A 26,181-nucleotide genomic window follows, 5' to 3' on the forward strand; every position below is an offset into this window, starting at 1 on the left:
TTATTTTTAAAATCATTAACAAGTAAAAGTGGATGCAGGAGTACTTGATCCAGAAGAAAATAAGATAGAAGAAGAATTACTTCTGGGGTTCCACCGCTGTCCACTTCATTGCTTGCGCTTTTGCAAATTTCCAGACACGTCCAGACCCTCCTCCATTCATCTAATCACTCTGATTCCCCTTTTCTATATTTCTTCCATCCATTTTCTCTCTCTTTACCTCTTTTGGCCCTTATATTTAGGTTTAATTTCAGATTTAACTTCTGCTCCAAGAAATTGACGTCTGAATGATTTTTGTTCTTACTGCTAATCCTTCTTCTTTGATTTTGAGGTCCTCGCAGCAATCATGGGATGGTACAGAAGATCAAAATTCGGTCTTGACGCGTTTCGCCATTTCGCATCTAAGTTTTCACTCAAAAATTCCATTCAAGAAACCATTCCAAGACCCAACAAATTCAATTCTGCATCTGGGTTTTCCACCTCGTCCTCAAAGATTTTGAGAAACTCGTGTTTTCAATATGGCATCAAGCAAAATAAGTATACTACTGGCCCTTTTTTGGGTGGGGGTAGAAGATATTACTATGTTGATAGACACCAAGTTCATCACTTTCGTCCAAGAGGTCCACAGAGATGGTTTCAGAATCCAAGAACGGTTCTTACTGTTGTCTTGGTTGGTTCCGGATTAGTGATAACTGTTTACATGGGTAATTTGGAGACTATACCTTATACCAAGAGAACCCATTTTGTGCTTTTGTCTAAAGATCTTGAGAAAAGGCTGGGTGACACTCAGTTTCAACAGATGAAAGGGACATTCAAAGGGAAAATATTGCCAGCTATACATCCGGAAAGTGTTAGGGTGAGACTTATAGCTACAGATATAATTGAAGCTTTACAAAGAGGATTGAGAAAAGAACAAGTATGGACTGATCTTCACTATGCTTCAGGTGACATGGCATCTCATGGGACTACTAGTGGGCAGCATGAAACTTTAATGGCATTGAGTGATAGTAACCCCGAGGCGAAGTGGAGTAAAGAGGATGAGATTCTTGATGACAGTTGGGTTCAGAAAAGTAGGAAGAAGGGACAGGAAAAGGGGTCAGATTCCGCTACTGGGCATTTGGAGGGATTGAAGTGGGAGGTTTTGGTTGTAAATGAGCCTGTTGTTAATGCATTCTGTTTGCCTGGTGGCAAGATTGTAGTCTTCACAGGGTTGCTCGAACATTTTAGGACGGATGCTGAAATTGCAACCATAATTGGGCATGAGGTGTATTTTGTTGATCACTTGGTGCATTGTATACAGTTATATCACTGCCTTTTGTTTTAGTATGGTCTTATTCACACCTTTGCTTATCTGCTTGATAGGTTGGGCATGCAGTGGCTCGCCATGCTGCTGAGGGAATTACGAAAAACTTGTGGTTTGCGATCATTCAAATGATTCTTTATCAGTTTGTTATGCCTGATGTTGTTAACACCATGTCAGCCCTGTTCCTAAGGCTTCCATTCTCACGCAGGTATGTATATTGCCTTTTATTGTCTGGATTTTTAGTTTCTCTTGCTTGTGTGTTTTATATGATATCTTTCTCTTTTAGGATTTAGTTAACATTGTTGTGTATTATCGCACGATTCTCTCGGTTAGTCAATTACATTAAAGTTTATAAATAGTCATAGAAATGTCACGTCACATACACGTTCAATACGTTTCCAAGAAGCAGGAACTACTCTCCTGAAATGCTTGCATCATAGATTATGTCATTCTGGTATTTGTGTTAAATTACATTATATTTCGCTCAAATGGTTCCCACTGCACACATGTGGGCCCTTCTAAGCGGCTGTCCCCTCATGTGAGACACATATATAATAGTACAACAGAATAGGAGACATTTGAATCGTTGGTAGTTAGGAATTCAATGTTTTATTCAAAAGTGTAGTTGCTTCTATACAAAGTGAATAAAGCTTGTACAGCAACCAAAGAAAAAGAAAGAGACACGAGACTTGTTTCTGCCCCTTTGGACCAGCAGAACAGGGTGTATGGGAACTTGATAACCTAACTCTGGCTCGGCGTGGGAAGCATTTATAAGGTTTTTGTTTCGGAAGGTATTAGAAAAAAGTAGAGCAAGTTGGTAATGTAGACGACTTGGTTTTCAGGGCTTGTAAGGATGCTCATCTACATGCTTTCTGCATTGAATGGTAGGAGTGAAAGAGGGGATCTTCCCTTGAGTGCTTAATGTGAGGGTTTTATTGATTTAGACATCTCAAGATACTGGAAAAGACCATGTTCCCATTTTATCCATGTTAACATGATGATGGCTGGCGGGGTGCAATTGAGTGCACATTGCATTCATCTTCTGATGTTGTTCGTTCCTCCTTTCTAGAGATGCTTTTCGCTTCTTCTCTCTTTTCCCCATTTCATTCTTTTATTCAACCTGGATTCATCTCTCTTTTTCCGGATCAGTGATATAACAACAACAACAACATACCCAATGTATCCCCACAAGTGGGGTCTGGGGAGGGTAGTATATACGCAGACCTTACCCCTACCTTGTGAAGTTAGAAAGACTGTTTTGTTTCAGTGATATAAGTTCGTCAATTTCATTAACGAGCGAGTTTGCCTGAAACATAGCAAGAACAAAAAAGGATATTTAATGAGCGTCAGCTATCTAGCACATGCAAGACACAAGTACGATATGAAAATCAAGATACGGGGGGCTGTATATAAATGTTTGGTTATATGCTGTTTGATAGTTTTCCTTAAGATGCTGTAAACTTAAAGAATGTTGTAAAAATCATTAGTAACAATGAAAAACAAAAGCCATAAGACATATTCCGTCAATTCCTCTGATTTTGACAGTACAAAAATGTGAATTTAAGTCAAATTACAATATAGATATTTATTATCCGAAAGCTTCTCAATATTAACCGGAAAAAATGAGGGTACAAACTAAAGTTGATTGTTTGGAATAAAAGACAATGAAGCAGTGTTCTTAACTGCGAGGATAGATTGCAACCAGTTCTTTGCAAAGCAAATTTGGCAATTTCTGTTTTGACAAATATTCCTTTTCTTATTCATAAAAAGGCAATCCAAAGTTCCAAACTACCAGAAATCTAAAGAGTCTTCAACCAGAAGACACGAACTCCTAGCAGCCCTCCAAATTTTACCCAAGAAGTATTGGCTTAAATTGAGTCCTGGTTTTTCTTATTTGAATTAGCCCGCCCTGTTTCCTCTTCTCAGAATTGCACGGTGTCCAAAAAATTGGCCACTGAATTCCAATTGTAGGTGGATATTTGAATCTTAAAATCAGGGTGCTCTATCCAAAATTGAAACAAGAAATAGGTGACGTTGTGAGTAGCAAAAGAAACTATGTTAAAAATGATTGGATAATAGGTGACAAGCTTCTGTCTCCAAAGAGATTAGAAACCTCAACATTCAAAATGAATGGGAGCAGCAATATCTGTCGTGTAATCCACCTTTCCCTCCCACAGGTCCCACACAAAAAATTGAATAAAAACGGGGATGAAGTCACTGATTCCAGATGCTCAAATGTTTTAATTTGTGCCTGTTGTCTGGTGCATTTTATTAAATGTATTTAATGGTGGTCTTGTAAGTTTTTTCTTCTATTTATCTGTTTGTAATCACTATGCATCCATAGTTTTACTGTGATCCTGGAGTTCATATTTAATGAGATATGCTACAGTAAGTATATTTAGGTTTATTCTTGTTCTGGTTTTGTTGGTTAAAATCTGTAGTTTATTGCTCGATGAGCTTGTTCCGGTTGAAGAGGTTGGTGATATCACTAATCACTGATCATTGAGAGTTTGGAACCGAAACTCTTGGCTTCAAATCTTATTGGCATCACCTACTTGTTATACGGGTTTTTGTTAAATTCTGTTGAGGCTCACTGTTAATATCTCAAATGTTTTATCTGTGCGCTCTTCACGCGTCTTCTTAGCGAGCATGCGTATATAATGCAAGAAATAAGCTCATGGTGCTAGATAGGATGAACATTTGCCAGGTGTAATTCCTGTTGCGTAGACATCTCATGCATGCATTTTATGTGTTACCAGGATGGAGATGGAAGCAGATTACATAGGGCTGTTGTTGATGGCTTCTGCTGGATATAACCCTCGAATAGCTCCGTCAGTCTATGAGAAGCTGGGCAAGATTTCTGGTGAATCAGCCTTGAGAGATTATCTATCAACTCATCCTTCTGGAAAGAAGAGAGCACAATTGTTGGCTCAGGCTAAAGTAATGGATGAAGCCCTTTCGATATACAGGGAAGTGCAGGCGGGAAAGGGGATTGAGGGTTTCCTATAGAGGATACAAGTGCATACGCCATGTGAGTAACCGAAGGTTGATTTTTGTCTTTTACAAAAATTGTGGTTTTTGGACAACTCCAATTTCCTTTCGTGGCTGCACAAGTTGATTCGTCTCAAATGCTATTCCCAATGTGTTATTTAGTGGAGAAGTGTATTTTTTGAAGAATAAAAAGACATCACATAGCTCCCAGTTACGGAGCTGTAGGTTGGTAAGCCCTTCTTTTCTGTTTTGGCAAAACGATCAGTCATCGGAAGCAACTGCCAAGTCTTTAAGCCAAAGAGAATGGCATCTTCTTTTCAAGATGAAAAAACTTACAGTTTTGTGAAGACATACACTTCAAATAAGCTTTATGAACTCGAGAACAGGGTATCTCTTTCAAGTCCTGTGCCGTCAAGTTTCTAAGAAATCTGAGGAATGCAACTTGTAATGCAACTTCCCGTCATTTCAAGTAAAGTTTGTTGTTTATCAGCTACCAATGTTTTCATCTGATTGGCTTTCCTGTAGCAATATGTATAAGGCAATTTTCTATCTTCTCCTAGCTTTTTTATTTTTCTTCCAGAATTTGGCAGGAGATGTCAGATCACCTGGGTATTTAACGAACTTTAGCAATGCTTCAGTATTTTCGATTGGAATGAGCGCTTTGTTTTTGCTTCTGGAAAAACGATAACCATAATATTCCATCACTCTTTAATTTGAAAGGCTAGTCGTCATCTTGTAACCGAGTAATAGCCTGTTTGGCCCATTTTATCCAAATCCAATTTTTTTTTTTTTCAAAGTCAAGTGTTTGGTCAAATTTTTAGAAAAAAAGAAGTGCTTTTGAAACAGTTTTGAAGAAATAGAAAAACATAGATTCTCTCCAAAAATATTTTTGAAAAAAATATGAACAGTTTTTGAAAGGTTTGCCAAACACTAAGAAAAACAGTTCTTATTTTTGTTTGGCCAAACCGGCTATAAAGTTTGGTTCTAATGAAAGCAGTGAAACACAGTAAGCAACCCACTGTGGGCAGAAATGAAACAAGTACAGTTCTCAAATCTAATTATTATTCTCCCATTGAAATTCTAATCGTGAAACTGCAATGTTGAAGCATACTTATAAAACATACTCCAGCAACAAAGAATATGTCAACAGAAGCAGATTAAGTTGGAGCTACGAAAATAATGATGGAGCTCCAACGGTTAAATTTGAAGAATAAACTGACATGCCTGCTTGAGAATTGCAGGAGCATGAGAAAGCTGAAGCAGATACATGCCCACATCACTACATCTCCTAAGCTCTTTACCACTGACCGTTGCTTCCTAATCTCTCGTCTTATTTTCTTCTGCGCATTTTCTCAATCAGGGTCTCTCATCTATGCCAACGCCGTATTCAGATTCGTCCCTCGCAAAACTCTCTTCATTTACAACTCCATGATCAGAGCTTACGCTTCAAGAATCCATGACCCCACTTCATTTCAGCCCTTAATTTTGTACAAACGAATGCTGAATGATGGTATTACACCTGACTGTATTACATTACCCTTCGTGTTAAAACATTGCGTCAACAGAGTTAATGAATTTGTAGGAACAAGTGTTCATGCCCATGTTGTTAAGTTTGGGTTTCATAGTGATGTTTTTGTGCAGAATTCTTTGATAAGTTTGTATTCACAATGCGGGTCAGTGGGGATTGCAAGGAAGGTATTTGATGAAATGTCAAATCGGGATATTGTTTCGTGGAATTCTATGGTAATTGGGTGTCTGAGAAACGGAGAGTTGGATATGGCCTTAGAGTTGTTTAGGAGAATGAAGAAGAGGAATATTATTACTTGGAATTCAATTATCACAGGGTTTGTACAAGGAGGTAGGCCAAAAGAAGCTTTAGAATTCTTCTATGAAATGCAAATTTCAGGTGATGATATGGTTAGTCCAGATAAAATGACAATTGCTAGTGTAATCTCAGCTTGTGCTTCTCTTGGAGCAGTTGATCAAGGTAAGTGGGTACATGATTACTTGAACAGGAGTGGAGTGGAGTGTGATATGGTAATTTCCACCGCATTAGTAGACATGTATGGCAAATGTGGGAGTGTTTCTCGAGCACTTGATGTTTTTAAGGCAATGAAAAATAAGGATGTTTTGGCATGTACAGCTATGGTTTCTGCTTTTGCACTTAATGGGAATGGTAGAGAAGCATTTGAGCTGTTCTTGGACATGGAAGCGGCTGGAGTGAGGCCTAATGCTGTGACTTTTACTGCTTTGTTGTCTGCTTGTGCACATTCTGGCCTTATAGAGATAGGCCGAAGGTGTTTTGATGTGATGAGGCGTGCTTATCACATAGAGACACAAGTTCAACACTATGCTTGCATGGTTGACATTCTTGGTCGAGCTGGTCTCTTTGATGAGGCAGAAGGGCTAATCAGAAGTATGCCAATGGAGCCAGATGTTTTCGTTTGGGGTGCACTACTTGGTGGGTGCCAAAAGCACCGAAATTTTCAGTTAGGAGAAAAGGTTTCTCGGTATTTGATTGCTTTGGAGCCTCTGAACCATGCTTTTTATGTTAATCTTTGCGATATATATGCCAAAGCTGGTAGGTTTGACCATGTTAAGGAGATTAGAGCCCTTATGAAGGAGAAAGGGATTGAGAAGACAGTTCCTGGATGCAGCATGATTGAAGTTGATGGAGTTGTCCACGAATTTTCTGTAAGAGGATCTCCTCAAGTTTTGATGACAGAAATAAAGTCTGTATTAACCAGTTTGAGTGATGAGATGGGAAGGAGAGTTAATATGAGCCCTTCTCTGGAATGATGGAGAGAGAATTTTATTAATATGTGAAAATACTTACTGGTTTTTCAACAATATGTGCTCATAGCATGGTATTCCATCCGAAGACATTAACAGTCGCACTTTGGCTATCCCACACTTATGGTCCATCCCGTTGAGGTTTGATGACCTCTGCATTGATATTGCTTCTCTGGTTTTACAGTCAACACCAGGTATCACCAGATCAGAAAACGTTTTTGGCACCAGACCGAATTGGCTAAGGATCTTACAGCCGGCTTTAACTTCTAAGTCTTTCATGCCCCAAAAAGAAAACAAAAGGTATTCTTTGTCTTGAAATGTGATTTTTATTGGTTTACATTGTGAGAACTAATCTACACCTTGTAAAAGAACTAGGATATAAAACAGAAAAACAATCTTGAGTTCGGATTGGAAAAATACAGTTCCAACTCCAAAATGTTGGAACCATTTTCACACTTCAATTTTATCCATCAAGAAAAGGGAGATTTTTAAGGGGTAGTCCTCGAAAACTTGAGGCGTAGATAATTGGTAATTGATGGTCCAATAATCTTTGAAATTAGCTAATCAATTGCATCTATTACAAGTCTGTCAGTCTGATTATGGACCAAATCGCATATTTTAATTCAGCTGTATCTCTTTGTTTGGAGTATGGTGCATGGGAAATTCATGTATATGGATGACCAAAGTGTTCAATCTTTCTGAACATTAAGTCAGATGCTAGCATATCTCTGAGTGAGTGTGTTGAAGAACCAACATGAGCCACATTTTAAGCAGAATGTGATTGACGTCTGACATGATCAACCATGGCTTAGCAGTTTTGGGAGGAATGCTCTCTATAATTTGTGTTTACTGCAATGAAACTACTTTTTTTGATTTATGGGTAATGAAGGACTACGGCGTAAAAGAATCTTGGATTAAATTATTTACCATGGCAGATGCCAGGATTCCTTCAATTATACCAATCATACCCAAGTATATGTTTGCTAATGGTGAAGTCCTATTCAGCTGTGGAAGAAGAACTGAATTTATGACGTCTAAATGACCACATGGATTTAGCAATCTAATATGGTCTGGCTTACAGCCATAATCACCAGAAAGCAAAAAAGGGACTTGTGTATGGAAGTCTAATGATACCAGAATTATCCATAGTGACTGCTTTAATTCTAGGAAGGCTAACGATACCAGAATTAGCTTACTGTTGATTTCTTGAGCCTAATTTGAATGGTAGGGATGGTGATGGAAGTGTTGTTGGCCTAACACCAGGTTCTTAAGCAACCTTATGTCTACCCATAAAGGGTGTTCAGCTTCAGTGCTGCCACTTCTCCACTTTTTGTGAAACCATGAATGCAGGTCTTGTAATTTACTTACAAGTGTTTGTCTGTCGTCTAAATTTCATTTCTTGGTTCTTAATCTCCCGTTTCAATCCTTTTTTTATTCTTGTCATATTAATTTGACTTAAATATCCTACTTGTCTATTGTGCATGAGGTTGCCGTATCATATGGAGTAAAAAAGATAATCACATCCAATGCCTTGTATTTGTGCTTTGTGGAGTCGTGTTACACGCAAGTGACTGGGGATAACAATGAAAGAGATTCGATGACATCAAATAAGGTTCATAATAGAGCAAAAGAAAATACTATTAATATAACAAGAAATCCAACAATATAGTCTGTGTCAGCGTCACAAGGGGTTATGCTTCGGAGCTAGCCGGCTTATTGGCGGGAGCACGTGCTTTGCATGGAGAGATACAACATGTGCTCTCTTTCGCCATTCTTCTCGCTCTCCTTTTGATGACTTTGCACTTGAAGAGGATGAGAGTTTCTCCAGAAATCACCTTCTGTTGTTGATGTATAGGAAATATAAAAACCAAACAGGACTTTGCATAAGTTGACTGTTAGTCACTTTCCTCGACTCCTTCAACAAATTTTATATTTATGGTATGGGGTACATCCCTTCAATTGTCAACTAAAAACTCTTTCCCTGATTGTTGTATGCTGTTCCAGGTTACACTTTCTGGATTCCGATCAGGAAAATTCCTGACATTAGTGGCCACAAATGTAGCAGCCCGTGGATTGGATATTGACGACGTTCAATTAATTATTCAGGTTTGATATGACTAAATTCATATTCGACTTTGTTGCTCAGACTTTATTTGTATTTGAATGCTGAATTTAACATGTATGGTCAGTGTGAGCTTCCACGCGATGTCGAAGCGTATATTCATCGATCTGGAAGGACAGGACGGGCAGGTGACTGCTGATGTTGGAATTGCTTTCATTAGATCATTGAACTTCAGGAACATTCTTACTTATATTTGTTTGTTATGCCATTCAGGAAATACTGGTGTTGCTGTAATGATTTATGATCCTAAGTAGTCCAACATTTCTAGGATTGAAAGAGAATCTGGTGTGAAGTTGGAGCATCTATCTGCTCCACAGCCAGCTGATGTTGCTAAAGCGGCTGGGAAAGAAGCAGCAGAAGCAGTTGCTGAAATTTCTGACAGGTAAGTTTTTCATTTGTGCTCTTTATGGATTTTAATGTACCATCGCTTTATCATTTCATTTATTTGCAAATACTAGATGAGAATTGCCCGTGCAAGGCACAGGCCCAACATTGTAGATTTAAACCGACTATCATTCTCTAATGATGCTTTGGAGAATTCATTTAGAATCCAACTGGAATGGTCAAAGAAGCCGTAGGAAGTAACCAATATTTCATTACCCAATATGAAAGGACTAATCCCAATATTCATTACCCAAATATGGAATATTCAAGGTTCATTATTCTCAAATTCTGCAGAGTAGTATCCATCGCAAATACCACGACAAAACTTGCATCTTAGCTATCATCATTAGTTTTTTAACAAAATAAATGAATCCTCATTTAATTATTAAGTTGCAAAGTCGAAACAGTTGGTGCACATTGGTGAATCAGATGTCTAATACCTAACCTACTGACTTTCATTACTATTCTTTTCCTCCAAACCTTAGGAGCTTGACCTTTCACGTAGCCTATAGGCTGAGTCACTTAGTTTCGATTACATGAACACAAGTCCTGAATTGTCGTATAAGCTTCTTTAAAAAAGCTGGTCAAAAATCTTGATTTGGTCGATCATAAGTTTTAGGATATCATCTGAATGTGCTCGTGGATCAACCTCAACACCACTTCCAAGATGGCATTGATGTATTCCTTATAATTTCTCGAAACCTTGTACATGGACTGATTATTAACCAAAGCTAAAAAATAATTTCATAAGCAAGCAGAAGTGTAGAACATAAACATTTGTATCTATCATACATTACATTAATTAATTTTATGTGTCAAGGATATCGAAAGTAAATACTTTTAGAAGTATATATGATCTTATTCCGTAAGACATAAAACTGGCACAAAATATAGACATAAAACCCCATCAGAAGAACTGAACAATACTATGGATGTGCGCTAGTATTTCTAGGGAGGGAAAAAGGGAGGGAGGGAGGAAAAAAGATAAGTTATACCTGCACATGTGGCTACAGAACATAGGAAACAAATAAGACAAAATGGTACACTAATCCACAAACAGCAAAAATATAAGCTCTGAATATACAGAAAAATAATGATAAATCTAAAAGTAAAAGAAGGAAAGGCATTTACAAATATTCCAGATGTTATGCGTGTCAGAAAAAAAGTAAATGTAAGTAACAACAAAATATGTCTAGAGGACTCAAAATACAACTTGAAAAGATTATAACTTCAGTAATCGAGAAGGAGAACTATCAAAAGAGAGATGTTGTACTTATAAGGTAAGGTAGAGAAGATTTCAGAGGATGATAACTTCAATAATTGAGATGATATAAGGAAAACTATCAAGAGAGAAGTGGTATTCATAAGATGAGCTAGATAAGTATTTTACTCACGGAAGGTGATCCCACTAAGTTCAAGTTATAGCAGTACACATGCCAACTTTTAGTTTACTTTTAATGATTTCAAATGGATGAGATAGAAGTATTCATACATTATTCTAAACTCAATCACTGAAATAGCAAGTGGATGTTTTTAGCCCCAAAAAAAAAAAAAGAACAGGGAGACCAATTAATGAGTTGACTCTAAGTCATATGGATTTCGTATTTAGTTCGTATTCAACAGTTGAGCGCAATAGGAAATTACCTTTTCTCTAAATGTTTGAAAATTTTGAGCTGATTGTGTTCTTCTCCGCCATATGTGGTTCCTGTAATCGAGAATAGCAAATCATTAGACATGTAGTTACAACTTGAACATCAATTAAAAAAGAAATAACAAGTAAATAGTCAATCCAATATAAACCAAAGTGCTATTGTAATCATTCGCGACATTATCTCTTCCTAGATCTTTTTGCTATATTAAAAGAATAACAATCTTAACTCCATAAGTTATTATTCTGTATTTTTAACGAAAATCATGAACTTGAATTACAACTTGTTGTAGTACCCAATGTAGCAACATATTATTCTTTTGCATAACTGATTGTTCAATTATAACCAGTAGGACTTGAGTATATTGTCATAGACAAATGTCAATAAAAAGAAAAGAGAGAACAAGGCATAAAACTATTTATTCTACTTTTTAATATCTTATGTGAGCATTGGTTATGTCCGCTGATAAGCTAAATTATAGTTGAAATGCACATCCTGCAAGTTCAAATAGGTAGACACCGTACCGCTGAATCCATGATTTTTGTTTGGTAAGAATGAATATTCTGAGGTGTGAATTGAAAATAAGTACTCAAATTGAAATGCAGTATAGAGTTCTTAATTTAACAACAATCATGATAGGTAAGGTAACTGATCCATAATGACTTATTCTTGCTATTCACATGGCAGCCACTGAAGCAAGCAAATGGCGTAAAGATAAACAACCTCCACACAGTCTCCTCAAATTTTTCTAGTTAAACTATAAAAATGATTCATCAAAAACTAACCACTGATTATTACCTTTATGATCCTAAAATCCCTTACACTGCACTGACTATGCATTGACAACCCACTTCGCACATTATGGGATTCCTAAAAATATTTTAATAGTTAAAATATTAAAATAAAGGAATCAAAAGTACAAAAGCTACCATTTCTAATCATGGGATCAACCTTGAACCTCATTCAAGAGGAGGTTGGAAGAAGAATCAAAAGAGAAACAATGAAAACACACAAAAATCAGGGAGCGAAAGAACAGGACTATAAGAGCATAGATGAGGAATCAATGTGGAATGTAGTCCGACAATGCAAACAAAAATATAAAAGGAGGTTATACATCAAAATTTTAAATCAGCGATTAGTAAATTTTCCCTGTTTTAAACCTTAAAAAATTCAACTTTTCAAAGGGGTTATACCTCAAAATTAGCAGAGAATCTTCCTTCCACTGACTAATTATCATAAATAAAAAAAGAAAAAAATAACATATAAACCCTTCAAAATAATAATTGAAAGGGTATACCTCAATATTTTCATTCAGCAGTTGGAAAGCTCCAAGAATACTCCATCCTAGTAGATGATTGCTGCTTCAAGAGTTCATTCAGCAAAAAGCAGTAGACAAGTTTATCCCAAATTGTGAAACACAGAGTTGTGTTTAAAGTCTGATTAGAGATAATAAAAAGTAAAAATCCTTAAAGAAGATTTGAAGTATAAGAAAAGGTTAGTGAGAGAGGTCTACTACTAATGACAGACAATTACGGCTTGAACTCATAGCAAATGGTAGATGATTAACAAAGAAATAGTGAAAGAGGATTCTAGAAGGAAAAATGTGAGGAAGGACACGTATTTCATCAGAGCAATAAAAATTCAATTTAAGACCAGCTATGTGAAATTACCACTTTATCCTTGGTCGACCATTAGGGCTTTTCTATATAATAAAAAAATAAATATATATAATATATAATAGAAAAGAAATATGTAGTGTAATACCTGCTTTCAAGGCTGCCTCTGAACTATCACCAGTGGAATTGCTTGCCAAGGCAGCTGTAAGTATTTCTCTTCATTACTTGTTTGGTGTTGGAACCAAAGGGCCTTATGGTTGACTAGACTGGTCTCTTGCTTTCTAGGGTTACTCTGAGATCAAGACTAGTCGTTTCTTTCTTCCATGGAGAACCAGAGGCGGAGCTAGGGATTTAAGTGTGTGGGTTCTAAATTTTAAAATAAAACACTATTTTCAGCGGGAATCGAACCCCCATCTTTTCCAGCGAACCCACAACCTTTACCGTTGAATCAAGACCCCTTTTGTTACTTGGTTCGGACAGTATATATTTGTTTACCCGAAAAAATGGATAGAGTTGAATTTATACGTAGTTCCGAAGATATATGGTACAACTTAATACAGAATGCTAGGATAAATAAAAGTATAAATATAGATTGGAGAAAACGTAATCTAGGCAAATCAATTATGAACAGTGAATTTTAGGATTTAGCAAAATAGAATCAATCTAAGAAACTAGAAAGATCACTCTTGCTTGTAGAGGTAATAATACAATTTGTGATAGTGTAAGTCTCAGAAAAGATGTCCCTACAAGAATGATAAACAAGCCCTTTTATAGTGAAAGAGTTTGGCTCCAAGCATAATAAAATAAACATTCAGTGGGAGACCCATGATAAATCAGCTTTTCCATAATTTCTGCCAAGATTCCCTCTAGTGGGATTACAACGGCTTTTGTCTTAGAATCTTAGATTTTGGTTCGAGCTTGATTTCGGCTCGAACTTGTGATCTTGGCCCTCGAATGGATTCCAGGTCGATGTAGGTTGGTTTTTAGATTATCAGCACGATAGATCTACCCGCGCCATGGTTCGATTCTTGTTCGAGTTTGATTATGATATCGATCTCAACACGGACCGGCCTCCCCGGGCTCTAGGTTAGTTCGTGCCCCCTTTCGGGATCTTACTTCGATACACCACCCTTCGAACCGTACCGGACATGCCAAGGCTGAAATCCATTTTGACTGTATACAGATAGTCCCTTCGTTTCTCAGAAAGAAATATGGCGAGAAACGATATGATTTTCAACAGCTCGATCGGATTATATCTTGTCGATTCCATCAGGTTCGACCATGACGCACATGATAGTTGTCCTGTCGGTTTAGTCTTTCAAGGCATTTAATGCATGTCAGGCAGTGGTCGACCACTGCTGATAATGAACCGCCGTCGCTTTGAACCTATAAATAACTCTCACCTTTATCTTTTACCATTTTTACATCTTGTATCTTCTAAAATTTCTCAATTTCTTATTTATACTCTCCAGCTTACCAAAAAACAAAAGCTGTGATTTCTTTCCGAAAGGACCCCTCAATTCTACCAAATCTCTATCATTTTTTTCTACTCCTTATTTTTGAATTCAAAAATGGCAAAAACATCGCAAACCGTTCCTCAGAAAGAGAAAGCTTCATCTTCACAGTGTGTCGCCGATAAGACACCGGCGGAACCACGGCCAGAGGAGTATGTCCCTGGGGCGTGCGTCCTTACTTCAGATTTTAAAGTTGATAAAGGTTCATCGGTCCCTGGCTGGTGTGAGCCGGTATCGAGGTACATGTGTTCGATTACTGAGAAGCACCTCGATCTGTTAAAGGACTGCAATTGGGGAAAAAAAGAAGTGATAATACCTACCCCTGACGAAGACATCACTTCTCACGTGAAAGGGGTTTTGAATGTATATACTTACCCTTTCACTTTGGGTCCCCTCGATTCCGTCGTTATCGACTTCTGTCGACAGTATCAGGTAACCTTAGGCCAGGTCCATCCTTCTTTGTGGTGAATCGTTATTCTGATCCGATATTTCGTGAGCAAAATCGAGGGGATGTCGTTCACCTTCGATCATCTTATCCGGCTGTACCGTCCCCGACTTTTTCGGGGAGGGTTAATAAAACTCCAGCGTCGGGCTACCAAGGCTTTGTTCTCGAGTATTGACGAGGACAGGGACCGGGGTTGGATGAGCAGGTTCGTTCGAGTAAGGACTTCGGACCTGATCCCGACTGAAAAGATGCCCTTTCCCGAGGAGTGGAATTTGAAACGTAAGTGTGATTTTGCTGTTGCTTCTATTTTGTTCTTTCATTTGTTCTCTTATCGACACCCCCCTTTTCGTGATGTAGCGGTTCCCTGGATGCCCGGAGCGGTTCCCGACCTCAAGAATTGGGTACGGGCTCTTGTTTCGACTTCCACATACGCCGAACGCTCATGGCGTGATTTGTCTAAGGGTCGATGAGAGGCCAAAAATCACGGTAAGCTCATTTCTCGGACTCTGGCGAGGCATTTCTCGATATATTTTTTATAAGGTTTCCCATATGTAGGTTTGGGTAAGGACGCGGTCTTGAGACCTCTGTCTAATGAGGAGGATGTCTCGACCTTCGTTCCAAAGCCGGTGAAGGAAAATAAAAGGAAGAGAGCTTCGTTGCCCGAATTTCCAAAACCGAAGAAGAGGACGGCTCGTAAGCCAAACAAGAATGTTATTCCTTTGACTGTAGAATCCGTTTTGCGCCTAAGGGATGAAAAAGAAGAAGAAGAAGAAGAAGAAGAAGAAAAGGATAATGAGCCCACGCTGGCGGTCCGGACGAAGAGAGCCACCGATGCTTCAATGCCGGCTGGATCGATGATGCCCTATGGGGCTCCGTCTCGAACCGAAAATATACCGGAGAGAGGTTCTGGTAGAGTCACCGAACTATCGGATGTCGAAGACGCTTCTCATCGGAATCAACCGGCAGGGGTTACAATCGAAGAGCCCTTCGAACCCCTCCGAGCCGAGGGGAATGCTCCGAGCGAGTCACTTGGGGCAGCAGCGATCGAGGACTCGCCTACCTTTCCCGCTTTTTCTGCAGGGGTGATTCGGGAAGCTCAAACTCTGGGGGCCCTCGATCTAGGTAGGCCTCACGATGAAGAGGATCCGTTTCGTGACCTGTTTACTGGTATCGAGGACGTTGCCGGTGATGAATCAGATCTTTTTCACGGTTTGCGGTAGGCTTTGAACCAGGTGAGTCTTTTAAAAATCTTTTTGTTGGTATTGCCTTTATGTTCGTCTTTCGTTAACTTTGCTTCTTGTTTCTTCGTAGGCTACGGCAGTCCATCGAGAACAATGTTCTCGTTCCCAGAATGAGCTGCATCGATATGCGGCCGACCTGAAACGCGCTACCGACGAGAGGAACTCTCTTAAACTTTCCTTAGGGCAGAGAGAGGAGGAAATAAAAGATCTCCGGACCGAGCTGGACAAGGCTTATCGAGACCAGAATGGTTTGTCTGAGCAAGTAATGATGCTTTTGAAAACCTATGGGTTCGATACCGGAACGATAGCTAACATTTCGGTCTCACAGCTGCAGCAAAAAATCGAGATGATAGGGAGGCTGCGTGAGGAGGTCGATGTGATAAGGATGGAATCCTTGTGGTGGAAAGAAGGTATGGACCGCTTTGCTGCAGAAAAAGAGACTGCTCGAGCCCAGTTATCGTCGTCTGAAACCCAACTTCAGAAAATGAAGGAAAAAGGCCTGGTTCAAGCAAAGAGAATTGAGGAGCTCGAGGCTCGGTTGGCCTCAGTACTCGCCAAGGCCGAATCCGATGCTGAAACGGCAAAGACTTATGCGGATGCGCTCGTGGCCGTCTATCGGGCTGATGCTGAAGCTGCCCAAGTTCAGGCAAGAGAGGCAGCCGAATCCGCCGATGGTCGGGCGCATTGGGTCGCCGAACTTGCTAAGTACCGATCCAGGAGAGAAACCCTCGAGGAGATTCATGCTCACGACTTCGATCTCACGGAAGAGATAAAAAGGGAAAAAGAACTCGAAGCTGATGCTGAGGCTCTGGTTTTCGATGATGATGACGACGACGATGGGAGCAAAAGCGGATCCGAGAACGGGGGGGGGGGGGGGGGATAAAGAAGAGACCGCTCCTGTTTAAATTTTGTAGATAGGCATATCTCTTCTTTCGCTTTTGCTCCTGTAGCCACCCATGTAGATAAATTTTGTGTATAGGCATATCTCTTCTTTCGCCGACTTGCTTTTGCTTCTGTTTCCTGGGTTGCTGTGATTTGCCTTATGAATATTTCAATAATGTATTAAACCACTTAATCAAACTTGAACCTCGTAGTCTCTGCAACCGAGCGAGCGTTTATTCAAACTTGGGGCAATGTAACCCTTTAGACTTATTAATTGTCAACGATTCGATTTTGAAGAGAATATAGCCCGTGGGCGTGACGGTCGAGCGAGTGTTTGCTTGTGCTCGAATTAATGTAGCCCGTAGGCTTGGTTGAGTGAGTGATTCGAACTCGAATTAATGCAGCCCGTAGGCTATTTGGTCGAGTAAGTGTTTTCTCGAACTCGAAATGAGAAATAGCTCGTAGGCTTGAATGATTCGAACTCGAATTAATGCAGCCCGTAGGCTATTTGGTCGAGAGAGTGTTTGCTCGAACTCGAAATGAGAAATAGCCCGTAGGCTTATTTGGTCGAGTGAGTTTTTGCTCGAACTCGAAATGAGAAATAGCCGGTAGGCTTGATCGAGTGAATGATTCGAACTCGAATTAATGCAGCCCGTAGGCTATTTGGTCAAGTGAGTGTTTGCTCGAACTCGAAATGAGAAATAGCCCATAGGCTTATTTGGTCGAGTGAGTTTTTGCTCGAACTCGAAATGAGAAATAGCCCGTAGGCTTATTTGGTCGAGTGAGTTTTTGCTCGAACTTGAAATGAGAAATAGCCTGTAGGCTTGATTGAGTGAATGATTCGAACTCGAATTAATGCAGCCCGTAGGCTATTTGGTCGAGTGAGTGTTTGCTCGAACTCGAAATGAGAAATAGCCCGTAGGCTTGATCGAGTGAATGATTCGAACTCGAATTAATGCAGCCCGTAGGCTTATTTGGTCGAGTGAGTTTTTCGAACTCGAATTAATGCAGCCCGTAGGCTATTTGGTCGAGTGAGTGTTTGCTCGAACTCGAAATGAGAAATAGCCCGTAGGCTTGATCGAGTGAATGATTCGAACTCGAATTAATGCAGCCCGTAGGCTTATTTGGTCGAGTGAGTTTTTGCTCGAACTCGAAATGAGAAAATAGCCCGTAGGCTTGATCGAGTGAATGATTCGAACCTGAATTAATGTAGCCCGTAGGCTTAATGGCCGGGTGAATGTTTGCTCGAACTCGAATTAAAAAATAGCCCGTAGGCTTAATGGTCGCATTATATCTTAATTCTTCGCATGTTATTACACGCCTGGGTTCAGACCAACTTATATGAGCATGGCTCGCTTCGACCATTTGGCTCTTTACAGTTTTCCTATCGGGACCCTGTTGCTGTGAAGTAACTCTCTTACGGGGCCTCGAATATTATTATAAATGCTGCATGACCAGTGGTTGCCTCATTAAAAACCTTGCCGAAAAACCCATTTGGGATAAAAACCGGTCTAAGGAAAAAAGAGTGCAACGCGTGCTTTTTGATGAGAGATCCGTCCCTTGTTCGGACTTCTGCAGGGGTCAGTTTCGAGATATAAACGAATATGGAAAGGTTGTACCTTAACAGTAGTACCGTTTTAGATGTGATACATTCCAGTTGCTTGATAACTGTTTGCCGTTTATAACGCCGATCCTGTACGATCCCTTTTCGATGTCCTCGAGTACATGATATGGTCCTTCCCAATTCGGTCCTAGCTTCCCTTCATTCGGATTCCCGGTATTGATGGTAATATTTCTCAACACTAAGTCCCCAGGCTTGAAATGACGGAGCTTAGTTCTTCGATTATAATACCTTTTGATTCGCTGCTTTTGGGCGGCCATTCGGACGAGGGCAGTTTCTCGCCTTTCGTCCGATAGTTCGAGGCTTGTGTTCATAGCCTCGTTATTTGATTCTTCCATCGAGAATCGAAATCTAGCACTGGGTTCACCAACCTCGACTGGTATCAATGCTTCGGATCCATATACTAAGGAGAACGGGGTCGCCCCCGTACTGGATTTTGATGTTGTCCGATATGCCCAAAGGACTTCGGGTAGGATTTCTCTCCATCTCCCTTTAGCATCGTTCAACTTCTTCTTTAAGTTTTGAATGACAGTTTTATTCGTTGATTCGGCCTGCCCGTTCCCACTGGGGTGGTACGACGTCGACATTATCCTTCTTATCTTGTGGTATTCGAGGAATCTTGTTACTTTGCCGCCAATGAATTGTTTTCCATTGTCACATACTATTTCGGCGGGTATCCCGGACTGGCATATGATATGATCCCAAATAAAGTCTATAACTTCTTTCTATCTTATTTTCTCGAACGCCTGCGCTTCAACCCATTTAGAAAAATAGTCAGTCATAAACAAAATGAATTTGGCTTTACCTGGGGTCGATGGCAGAGGGCCGACGATATCCATTCCCCATTTCATGAAAGGCCACGAGGATAGGATCGAGTGGAGTTGTTCTCCGGGCTGGTGGATCATCGGTGCGAACCTTTGACATTTATCACATTTACGAACAAATTCCTTCGTATCTTTGCCCATATCGATCCAATAATACCCTCCTCTGATTATTTTTTGGACTAATGTGTCGGCTCCAAAGTGATTCCCGCAAGTACCCTCATGCACTTCCCGTAGGACATAATCGACATCCCCCGGACCCAAGCATACCGCCAATAGTCCGTCGAACATTCTTCGGTACAGTGTTCCATCTGAAGCCAGAGTGAATCGAGCAGCCTTGGTCCGTAGGGTTCTGGAATTTTTAGGGTCCAATGGGAGTTTTCCGTTTTTCAAACATTCGATATACTTGTTTCTCCAATCCCAGGTTAAGCTTGTAGAATTTATTTCGGTGTGTCCTTCGATTACCGATCTCGAAAGTTGAACTACATTCCCCGAGCCCGTATCATCTACCTCGACCGATGACCCCAAATTCGCCAGTGCGTCGGCCTCATTATTCTGTTCCCGTGGCACATGCCGTAAAGTCCATTGTTTAAAATGGCGCAAAGTGATAAGCAGTTTATCTAAATACCTCTGCATTCTACCTTCTCGAACTTCGAAAGTTTTGTTTACTTGACTTACTACCAGCAAGGAATCGCAGTTGGCTTCAATGATTTCTGCTCCCAAATTTCTAGCTAGCTCGAGACCTGCAATCATGGCTTCGTACTCAGCCTCGTTGTTAGTCAACCTGATAGTTTTAATATATTGTCTAATAATACCACCCGTGGGTGGTTTCAAAACTATACTCAGCCCGGATCCCTTTACGTTTGAAGCCCCATCCGTAAAAAGGATCCATACCCCCGATGATGTACCTGATTTCAACAGTTCTTTTTCGGCTTCGGGTACGAGGGCTGGTGTGAAATCGGCCACGAAGTCTGCTAGGACTTGAGACTTGATGGCCGTGCGGGGTCGATATTCGATATTGTACCCACTGAGTTCGACGGCCCATTTGGCCAGTCGGCCTGATAACTCGGGTTTGTGCAAAATATTACGAAGCGGGTAAGTAGACAATACGCATATGGGATGGCATTGAAAGTATGACCTTAACTTCCTTGAGGCGCTTATCAGTGCAAGCGCCAACCTTTCTAGGAGCGGATATCTAGTTTCCGCCTCTCCTAAGGTTCGACTTGTATAATAAACTGGGAATTGCGTACCTTACTCTTCTCGAACTAGGACACCACTTACGGCGACTTCCGATACTGCCAAGTACAAACAAAGTTTCTCATCGGTTTTTGGAGTGTGAAGCAGTGGTGCGCTTGATAGATATTGTTTTAGTCCTTCTAATGCTTGTTGGCACTCTGGGGTCCAAGAAAAGTCGTTCTTCTTTTTGAGTAGAGAAAAAAATTTATGACTTCGATCGGATGATCTCGATATGAATCGGCTTAGGGCGGCGATCCGACCCGTTAGTCTTTGCACGACCTTCACGCTGTCTACGACGGTGATGTCTTCAACAACCTTGATTTTATCGGGGTTAATCTCTATTCCCCGATGTGATACCATGAAGCCGAGGAACTTGTCCGAACCGACCCCGAAGGCACATTTTTCGGGGTTGAGCTTCATTTTGTATTTCCTCAGAATCTCGAACGTTTCCTGCAAATGAATTAAATGGTCCTCTGCGCGCAGGGATTTGACTAACATGTAAAACCTCCATTGATTTTCCTATTTGTTCTTCGAACATTTTATTCACTAGGCGTTGGTAAGTGGCCCCTGCGTTTTTTAGCCCAAAGGGCATCACATTATAACAATACGTTCCATATTTGGTGACAAATGAGGTTTTTTCCTGGTCCTCCGGGTTCATCTGTATTTGATTATACCCGGAATAGGCATCGAGAAAAGTGAGGATCTCGTGGCCGGCCGTGGCATCGATCATGCGATCGATGTTGGGCAACAGAAAAGAATCTTTGGGGCATGCTTTGTTGAAATCCTTATAGTCCACGCACATCCTAAGTTTGTCCCCTTTTTTAGGGACTACAACTACGTTGGCTAACCATTCGGGATATTTTACCTCCCGAATAGACCCTATTTTGAGAAGTTTGGTTACCTCGTCCTTTATGAAGACGTTCTTTCTATCAGACTGGGGTCTTCTTTTTTGCTTCACCGTTCTGAACCTATGGTCCAAACTTAGCTGATGCGTTGTTATGTTTGGCGGGATCCCTGTTATATCTAAATGGGACCGGGCGAAACAATCGATGTTATTGATAAGAAATTGAACGAGTTTCTTCCTGAGTTCAGGGCTTAACCCCGTTCCCAAGTATACCTTTTGTTCGGGCCGACGCTCGATTAATATGACTTGCTCTAGCTCCTCGATCGTCGATTTTGTGGCATCGGAGTCATCGGGAATTACGAAAGATTGAGGGACCCTTTGGTCTCCATCCTCTTCGACTTTCTGGTTGTCTGGCTGGGTTGAAGTCGCTGTCTGTGATTGCTATTTGGTGTCCCGTTCTCCTTCCGGGCCCGATCCTTTTATCGGCGAAAGTGAGGACATTGGTTTGGCTTTGTCGACGACGAACATTTCTTTTGCGGCTGGTTGCTCTCCGTATACCGTTTTGACATCTCCCGACGCCGGAAATTCGAGGACCTGGTGTAGGGTCGAAGGCACGACTATCATGTTGTGGATCCATGGCCTTCCGAAAAGGGCGTTATACCTCATATCGCCTTCGATCACGTGAAACTTTGTTTCCTGGACAGTTCCGACCACGTTTATTGGTAAGGCTATCTCCCCTTTGGTGGTTTCGCATGCCATATTGAACCCGTTTAGGACCAGAGTTGCAGGTACGACCCGATCCTGTAGGCCGAGCTGCTCTACTACCTTCAATCGGATGATATTGGTCGAGCTACCTGGATCGATCAACACACGCTTAATTTTAGTTTTATTTACGAGTACAGATATTACCAGTGCGTCGTTGTGAGGTTGGATGACCCCCTCTGTATCTTCATCACCAAAGGACAAAGTCCCCATAAGTGCGTAATCTTGAGTCCGAGATCGCTTTTCCCTCACCATTGATGTTTTAGTGCGCTTAAGCATCGGTCCCCGGGGGGTATCGGTGCCGCCAATGATCATGTGGATAACGTGCTGTGGTTCTTCTTGCTCGTTCTGCTTGCTGAAATCCCTACTTCTAAAATGGCTCTTTGCCCTATCACTCAGAAACTCCCGAAGATGCCCTTTGTTAAATAGGCGAGCTATTTCCTCTCTTAGTTGCTTGCAATCTTCCGTTCTGTGGCCATGGGTACCATGATATTCGCACGTTTGATTGGGATTTCTCCAGGCAGGATTGGTTTGCATTGGTCGAGGCCATTTAGTCTCTTCGATGCATCCGATGGCCGACACGAGAGCGGATGCGCCAACGCTGAAGTTATATTCTGATAATCGAGGTGCTTCTATAGGCTCGGCATATTTGTCGAAGCCGCTCTTACTCTTAAGCCCCCGAGAATTTTGTCCCCGATCAATTCTTTGATTGTTCCGAATTGCGTTGCGTGTTGAACCATTGTTTACTCGATCGGTGACGTACGGTCGATATCGGTCTCTGTTTGACCTTTGCTCTCTGTCGATCTGCTTTTGATTAATAACTGTCCTTTTCTGATGAACAGGTCCGTACGGAGTCCCCGACTGATCATCCTCGACCCTAATTTTCGATTGATATCGGTTGTGCACATCTGCCCAAGTTACCGCCGGATACTCGATCAAATTTTGCTTCAGCCGATGTGATGCTGTCGAACTTAGCTCGTTCAATCCTTGGGTGAAAGCTTGTACGGCCCAGTCGTCGGTGACCGTGGGTAATTCCACGCGTTCCATTTGAAATCGGGATACGAATTCCCTCAGCATTTCTCCCTGCCTTTGCTTTACTTTGAAGAGGTCTGATTTTCTCGTTGCAACCTTTATGGCACCAGCATGCGCTTTTGCGAACGAATCTGCTAACATGGCAAAAGAATCGATGGAATTTGGTGGTAAATTGTGGTACCAAATCATAGCTCCTTTCGAGAGGGTCTCCCCGAACATTTTCAATAGCACGGATTCGATCTCATCATCTTCCAAATCGTTGCCTTTTATGGCACACGTGTAAGAGGTGACATGTTCGTTAGGATCGGTCGTACCGTTATATTTGGGAATTTCGGGCATACAGAACTTTTTGGGGATTGGCTTCGGTGCCGCACTTGATGGAAAAGGCTTTTGTATGAATTTTTTTGAATCAAGCCCTTTTATCATTGGTGGAGCCCCCGGGATTTGATCGACCCTGGAATTATACGTTTCCACCCTCTTGTCGTTGGCTTCGACTCGTTTTGTGAGCTACTCGAGCAATTTAGTAATTCCGGGAGTAGTCCCCGATTCCTGCTTGTTAGATTTTACTATGGCAGGCTCTGTTTTGGGGGTGACCTCTCGAAGTGGATTGGAAACCGGCCTGCTTTGTGCGCGAGTTTGGCTCTGTAGCTGAGCTATCGTTAATTGCTGGTCTTGCAACATCTCGAAGATCATGCGTAAGCTGGCCCCGATCTCCTCTGGGTTTTGGGTGTCTTGGGCTACGGATCGAGCACCGCCCTAAATGCTTCTTTCCGGTTCGGAACGCTGGTTTGCTTCCAAAGCAATTTGTGAATTGACATCTAGTGGTATTTCGGCTCGAATCTCGGATAGTGCCAAGTTGTTGGTTTCATCTTGAAGGCCAGCTTCGTAATCGGTCGGTGAAGCCATTTGGTCGGTGGCTATTCGTAGCCGAACCTGAATTGAAGGTGTTTTTGGAAATAAGTGACCACTGTTATCCTCTGCCCCACGGTGAGCGCTAAACTGTTTACCCGAAAAAATGGATAGAGTTGAATCTATACGCAGTTCCGAAGATATATGGTACAACTTAATACAGAATGCTAGGATAAATAAAAGTATGAATATAGATTGGAGAAAACGTAATCTAGGCAAATCAATTATGAACAGTGAATTTTAGAATTTAGCAAAATAGAATCAATCTAAGAAACTAGAAAGATCACTCTTGCTTGTAGAGGTAATAATACAATTTGTGATAGTGTAAGTCTCAAAAAAGATGTCCCTACAAGAATGATAAACAAGCCCTTTTATAGTGAACGGGTTTGGCTCTAAGCATAATAAAATAAACATTCAGTGGGAGACCCATGATAAATCGGTTTTTCCATAATTTCTGCCAAGATTCCCTCTAGTGGGATTACAACGGCTTTTGTCTGCGAGCTCGATCTTGCTTAGAATTCTAGATTTTGGTTCGAGCTTGATTTCGGCTCGAATTTGTGATTTTGGTTCGAGCCCTCGAATGGATTCCAGGTCGATGTAGGTTGGTTTTTGGATTATCAGCACGATAGATCTACCCGCGCCATGGTTCGATTCTTGTTCGAGTTTGATTATGATATCGATCTCAACACGGACCGGCCTCCCCGGGCTCTAGGTTAGTTCGTGCCCCCTTTCGGGATCTTATTTCGATACATTACCCTTCGAACCGTACCGGACATGCCAAGGTTGAAATCCATTTCGACCGTATACAATATTTCGTAAATATTTCAATACAAATACAGGGTTCCGGAAAAAATCACTGGTTCGCCCGAACCCGCACCCACTACTGTAGCTCCGCCCCTGTGGAGAACTGTGTTACGCTACTTCTTGAGTGTGGGAGGCCCATTTTTGCACCTTCGTGAGTATTTAAGCCAATGTTCCCTAAACAGTGTTCTTACTTTCTCCAATTAACAAGTCATACCATGACATGAAGCTCAGTGAGAGAGCTGCTATGTCTATGGCCAGAGCCTGCTGTTGTTCCGTTGAAAAATTCCTCTGTTGATTTTTTCTACTTTGTTAATATGATGGCAGCTTTGCATATAATGTTTTGCGGAGGTTTCTACCCGAGGACAAGGTTGAATCAATCAAAGGACTTACTTTGACAGCTGATGGAAAGGGTGCGGTTTTTGATGTATTTGCTGATGACCTTGATATGTTTCTAGCTGGTATGTTTCTTCATTTTCGGTAACTGAGATATATGAGAATCATCCACGAACAAAATTCTATTCAAAAGCCTTCCATCATCATAGTTTGCTTCTTACACCCATACTCAAGCAACCCCACTATCTCATTAATCAGTGATAAAATGTCGCAAGAGAAAGACCAGGCAAGAGGTGGAAGATTTGGTAGTGGTTTCGCTTTTCGCGGAAACTTAATTCGGCCGTAGATGGTGAATAAGGCAAACAGTTTATCCGAACAGTTGACTGTACAGGAATGTTTTCGCCCTTATGGCTTCAAAATTTTGCGATGATGAAGAGAAGTGTGTATTGCGGCTGCTGTTTATGGAACATGATCATTTGATTTTCCCCATATAGGTTCAACTAGTGAACTTGCCTCTTTTTGGAATGATCTACTTTTAATATTCGAATATTAGAAATAGGTTATATACCTAATTGTTTACCTTATTATTCTTTTGCATCATGTCGGATTTAGCAAAAGGAAGGAGAAAGATAAAGGAGAGAAATTTCTTTTTATTTTCTTCACATAAACTATTCATAATTTACTCGTTTAGTTGCTGGCACATGCCTTCTCACCTTTGTCTAATTTTGATGCGATATAAAAAATTGAAGTGAGTAGGTATTTCTCTTCTATTCATGAAGTATAAAAATCTTATTATGGCGCACATGTAAAAATTAACGAACATAACAAATCTTTGTTGGGGAAAATCACTACCACTGCATGTCTACCGTTCCGCAGCTCCCG

At 40.9% G+C, this 26,181-nt stretch overlaps 2 protein-coding genes across 4 annotated transcripts; both read left to right on the forward strand.

Moving 5' to 3' along the window:
• Positions 1 to 45: 45 nt before the first annotated feature.
• Positions 46 to 5,032, forward strand: LOC107786972 (mitochondrial metalloendopeptidase OMA1). The gene is made up of 3 exons (XM_016608488.2): positions 46 to 1,261; positions 1,360 to 1,508; positions 4,060 to 5,032. The coding sequence occupies exons 1-3, from the start codon at positions 344 to 346 to the stop codon at positions 4,307 to 4,309; spliced, it is 1,317 nt and encodes a 438-aa protein (XP_016463974.1). The 5' UTR covers positions 46 to 343; the 3' UTR covers positions 4,310 to 5,032.
• An 81-nt stretch (positions 5,033 to 5,113) lies between these two features.
• Positions 5,114 to 25,819, forward strand: LOC107786971 (pentatricopeptide repeat-containing protein At5g66520-like). 3 transcript variants are annotated; one of them, XM_016608487.2, is made up of 6 exons: positions 5,114 to 7,384; positions 9,089 to 9,190; positions 9,274 to 9,334; positions 9,420 to 9,588; positions 25,291 to 25,424; positions 25,558 to 25,819. In XM_016608487.2, exon 1 carries the CDS (start codon positions 5,471 to 5,473, stop codon positions 7,088 to 7,090), a length of 1,620 nt encoding a protein of 539 aa, XP_016463973.1. In that variant the 5' UTR covers positions 5,114 to 5,470; the 3' UTR covers positions 7,091 to 7,384; positions 9,089 to 9,190; positions 9,274 to 9,334; positions 9,420 to 9,588; positions 25,291 to 25,424; positions 25,558 to 25,819. The 3 variants fall into 3 exon arrangements, 2 of the variants coding, with proteins under 2 accessions (XP_016463973.1, XP_016463972.1); XM_016608486.2 differs by having other exon boundaries at positions 25,291 to 25,819; XR_001648260.2 differs by lacking the exon at positions 5,114 to 7,384 and adding an exon at positions 7,393 to 8,978 and having other exon boundaries at positions 25,291 to 25,819.
• The last annotated feature ends 362 nt before the right edge of the window (positions 25,820 to 26,181 follow it).

Source organism: Nicotiana tabacum, chromosome 4, assembly GCF_000715075.1.
Source record: "Nicotiana tabacum cultivar K326 chromosome 4, ASM71507v2, whole genome shotgun sequence".
NCBI lineage: Eukaryota > Viridiplantae > Streptophyta > Magnoliopsida > Solanales > Solanaceae > Nicotiana > Nicotiana tabacum.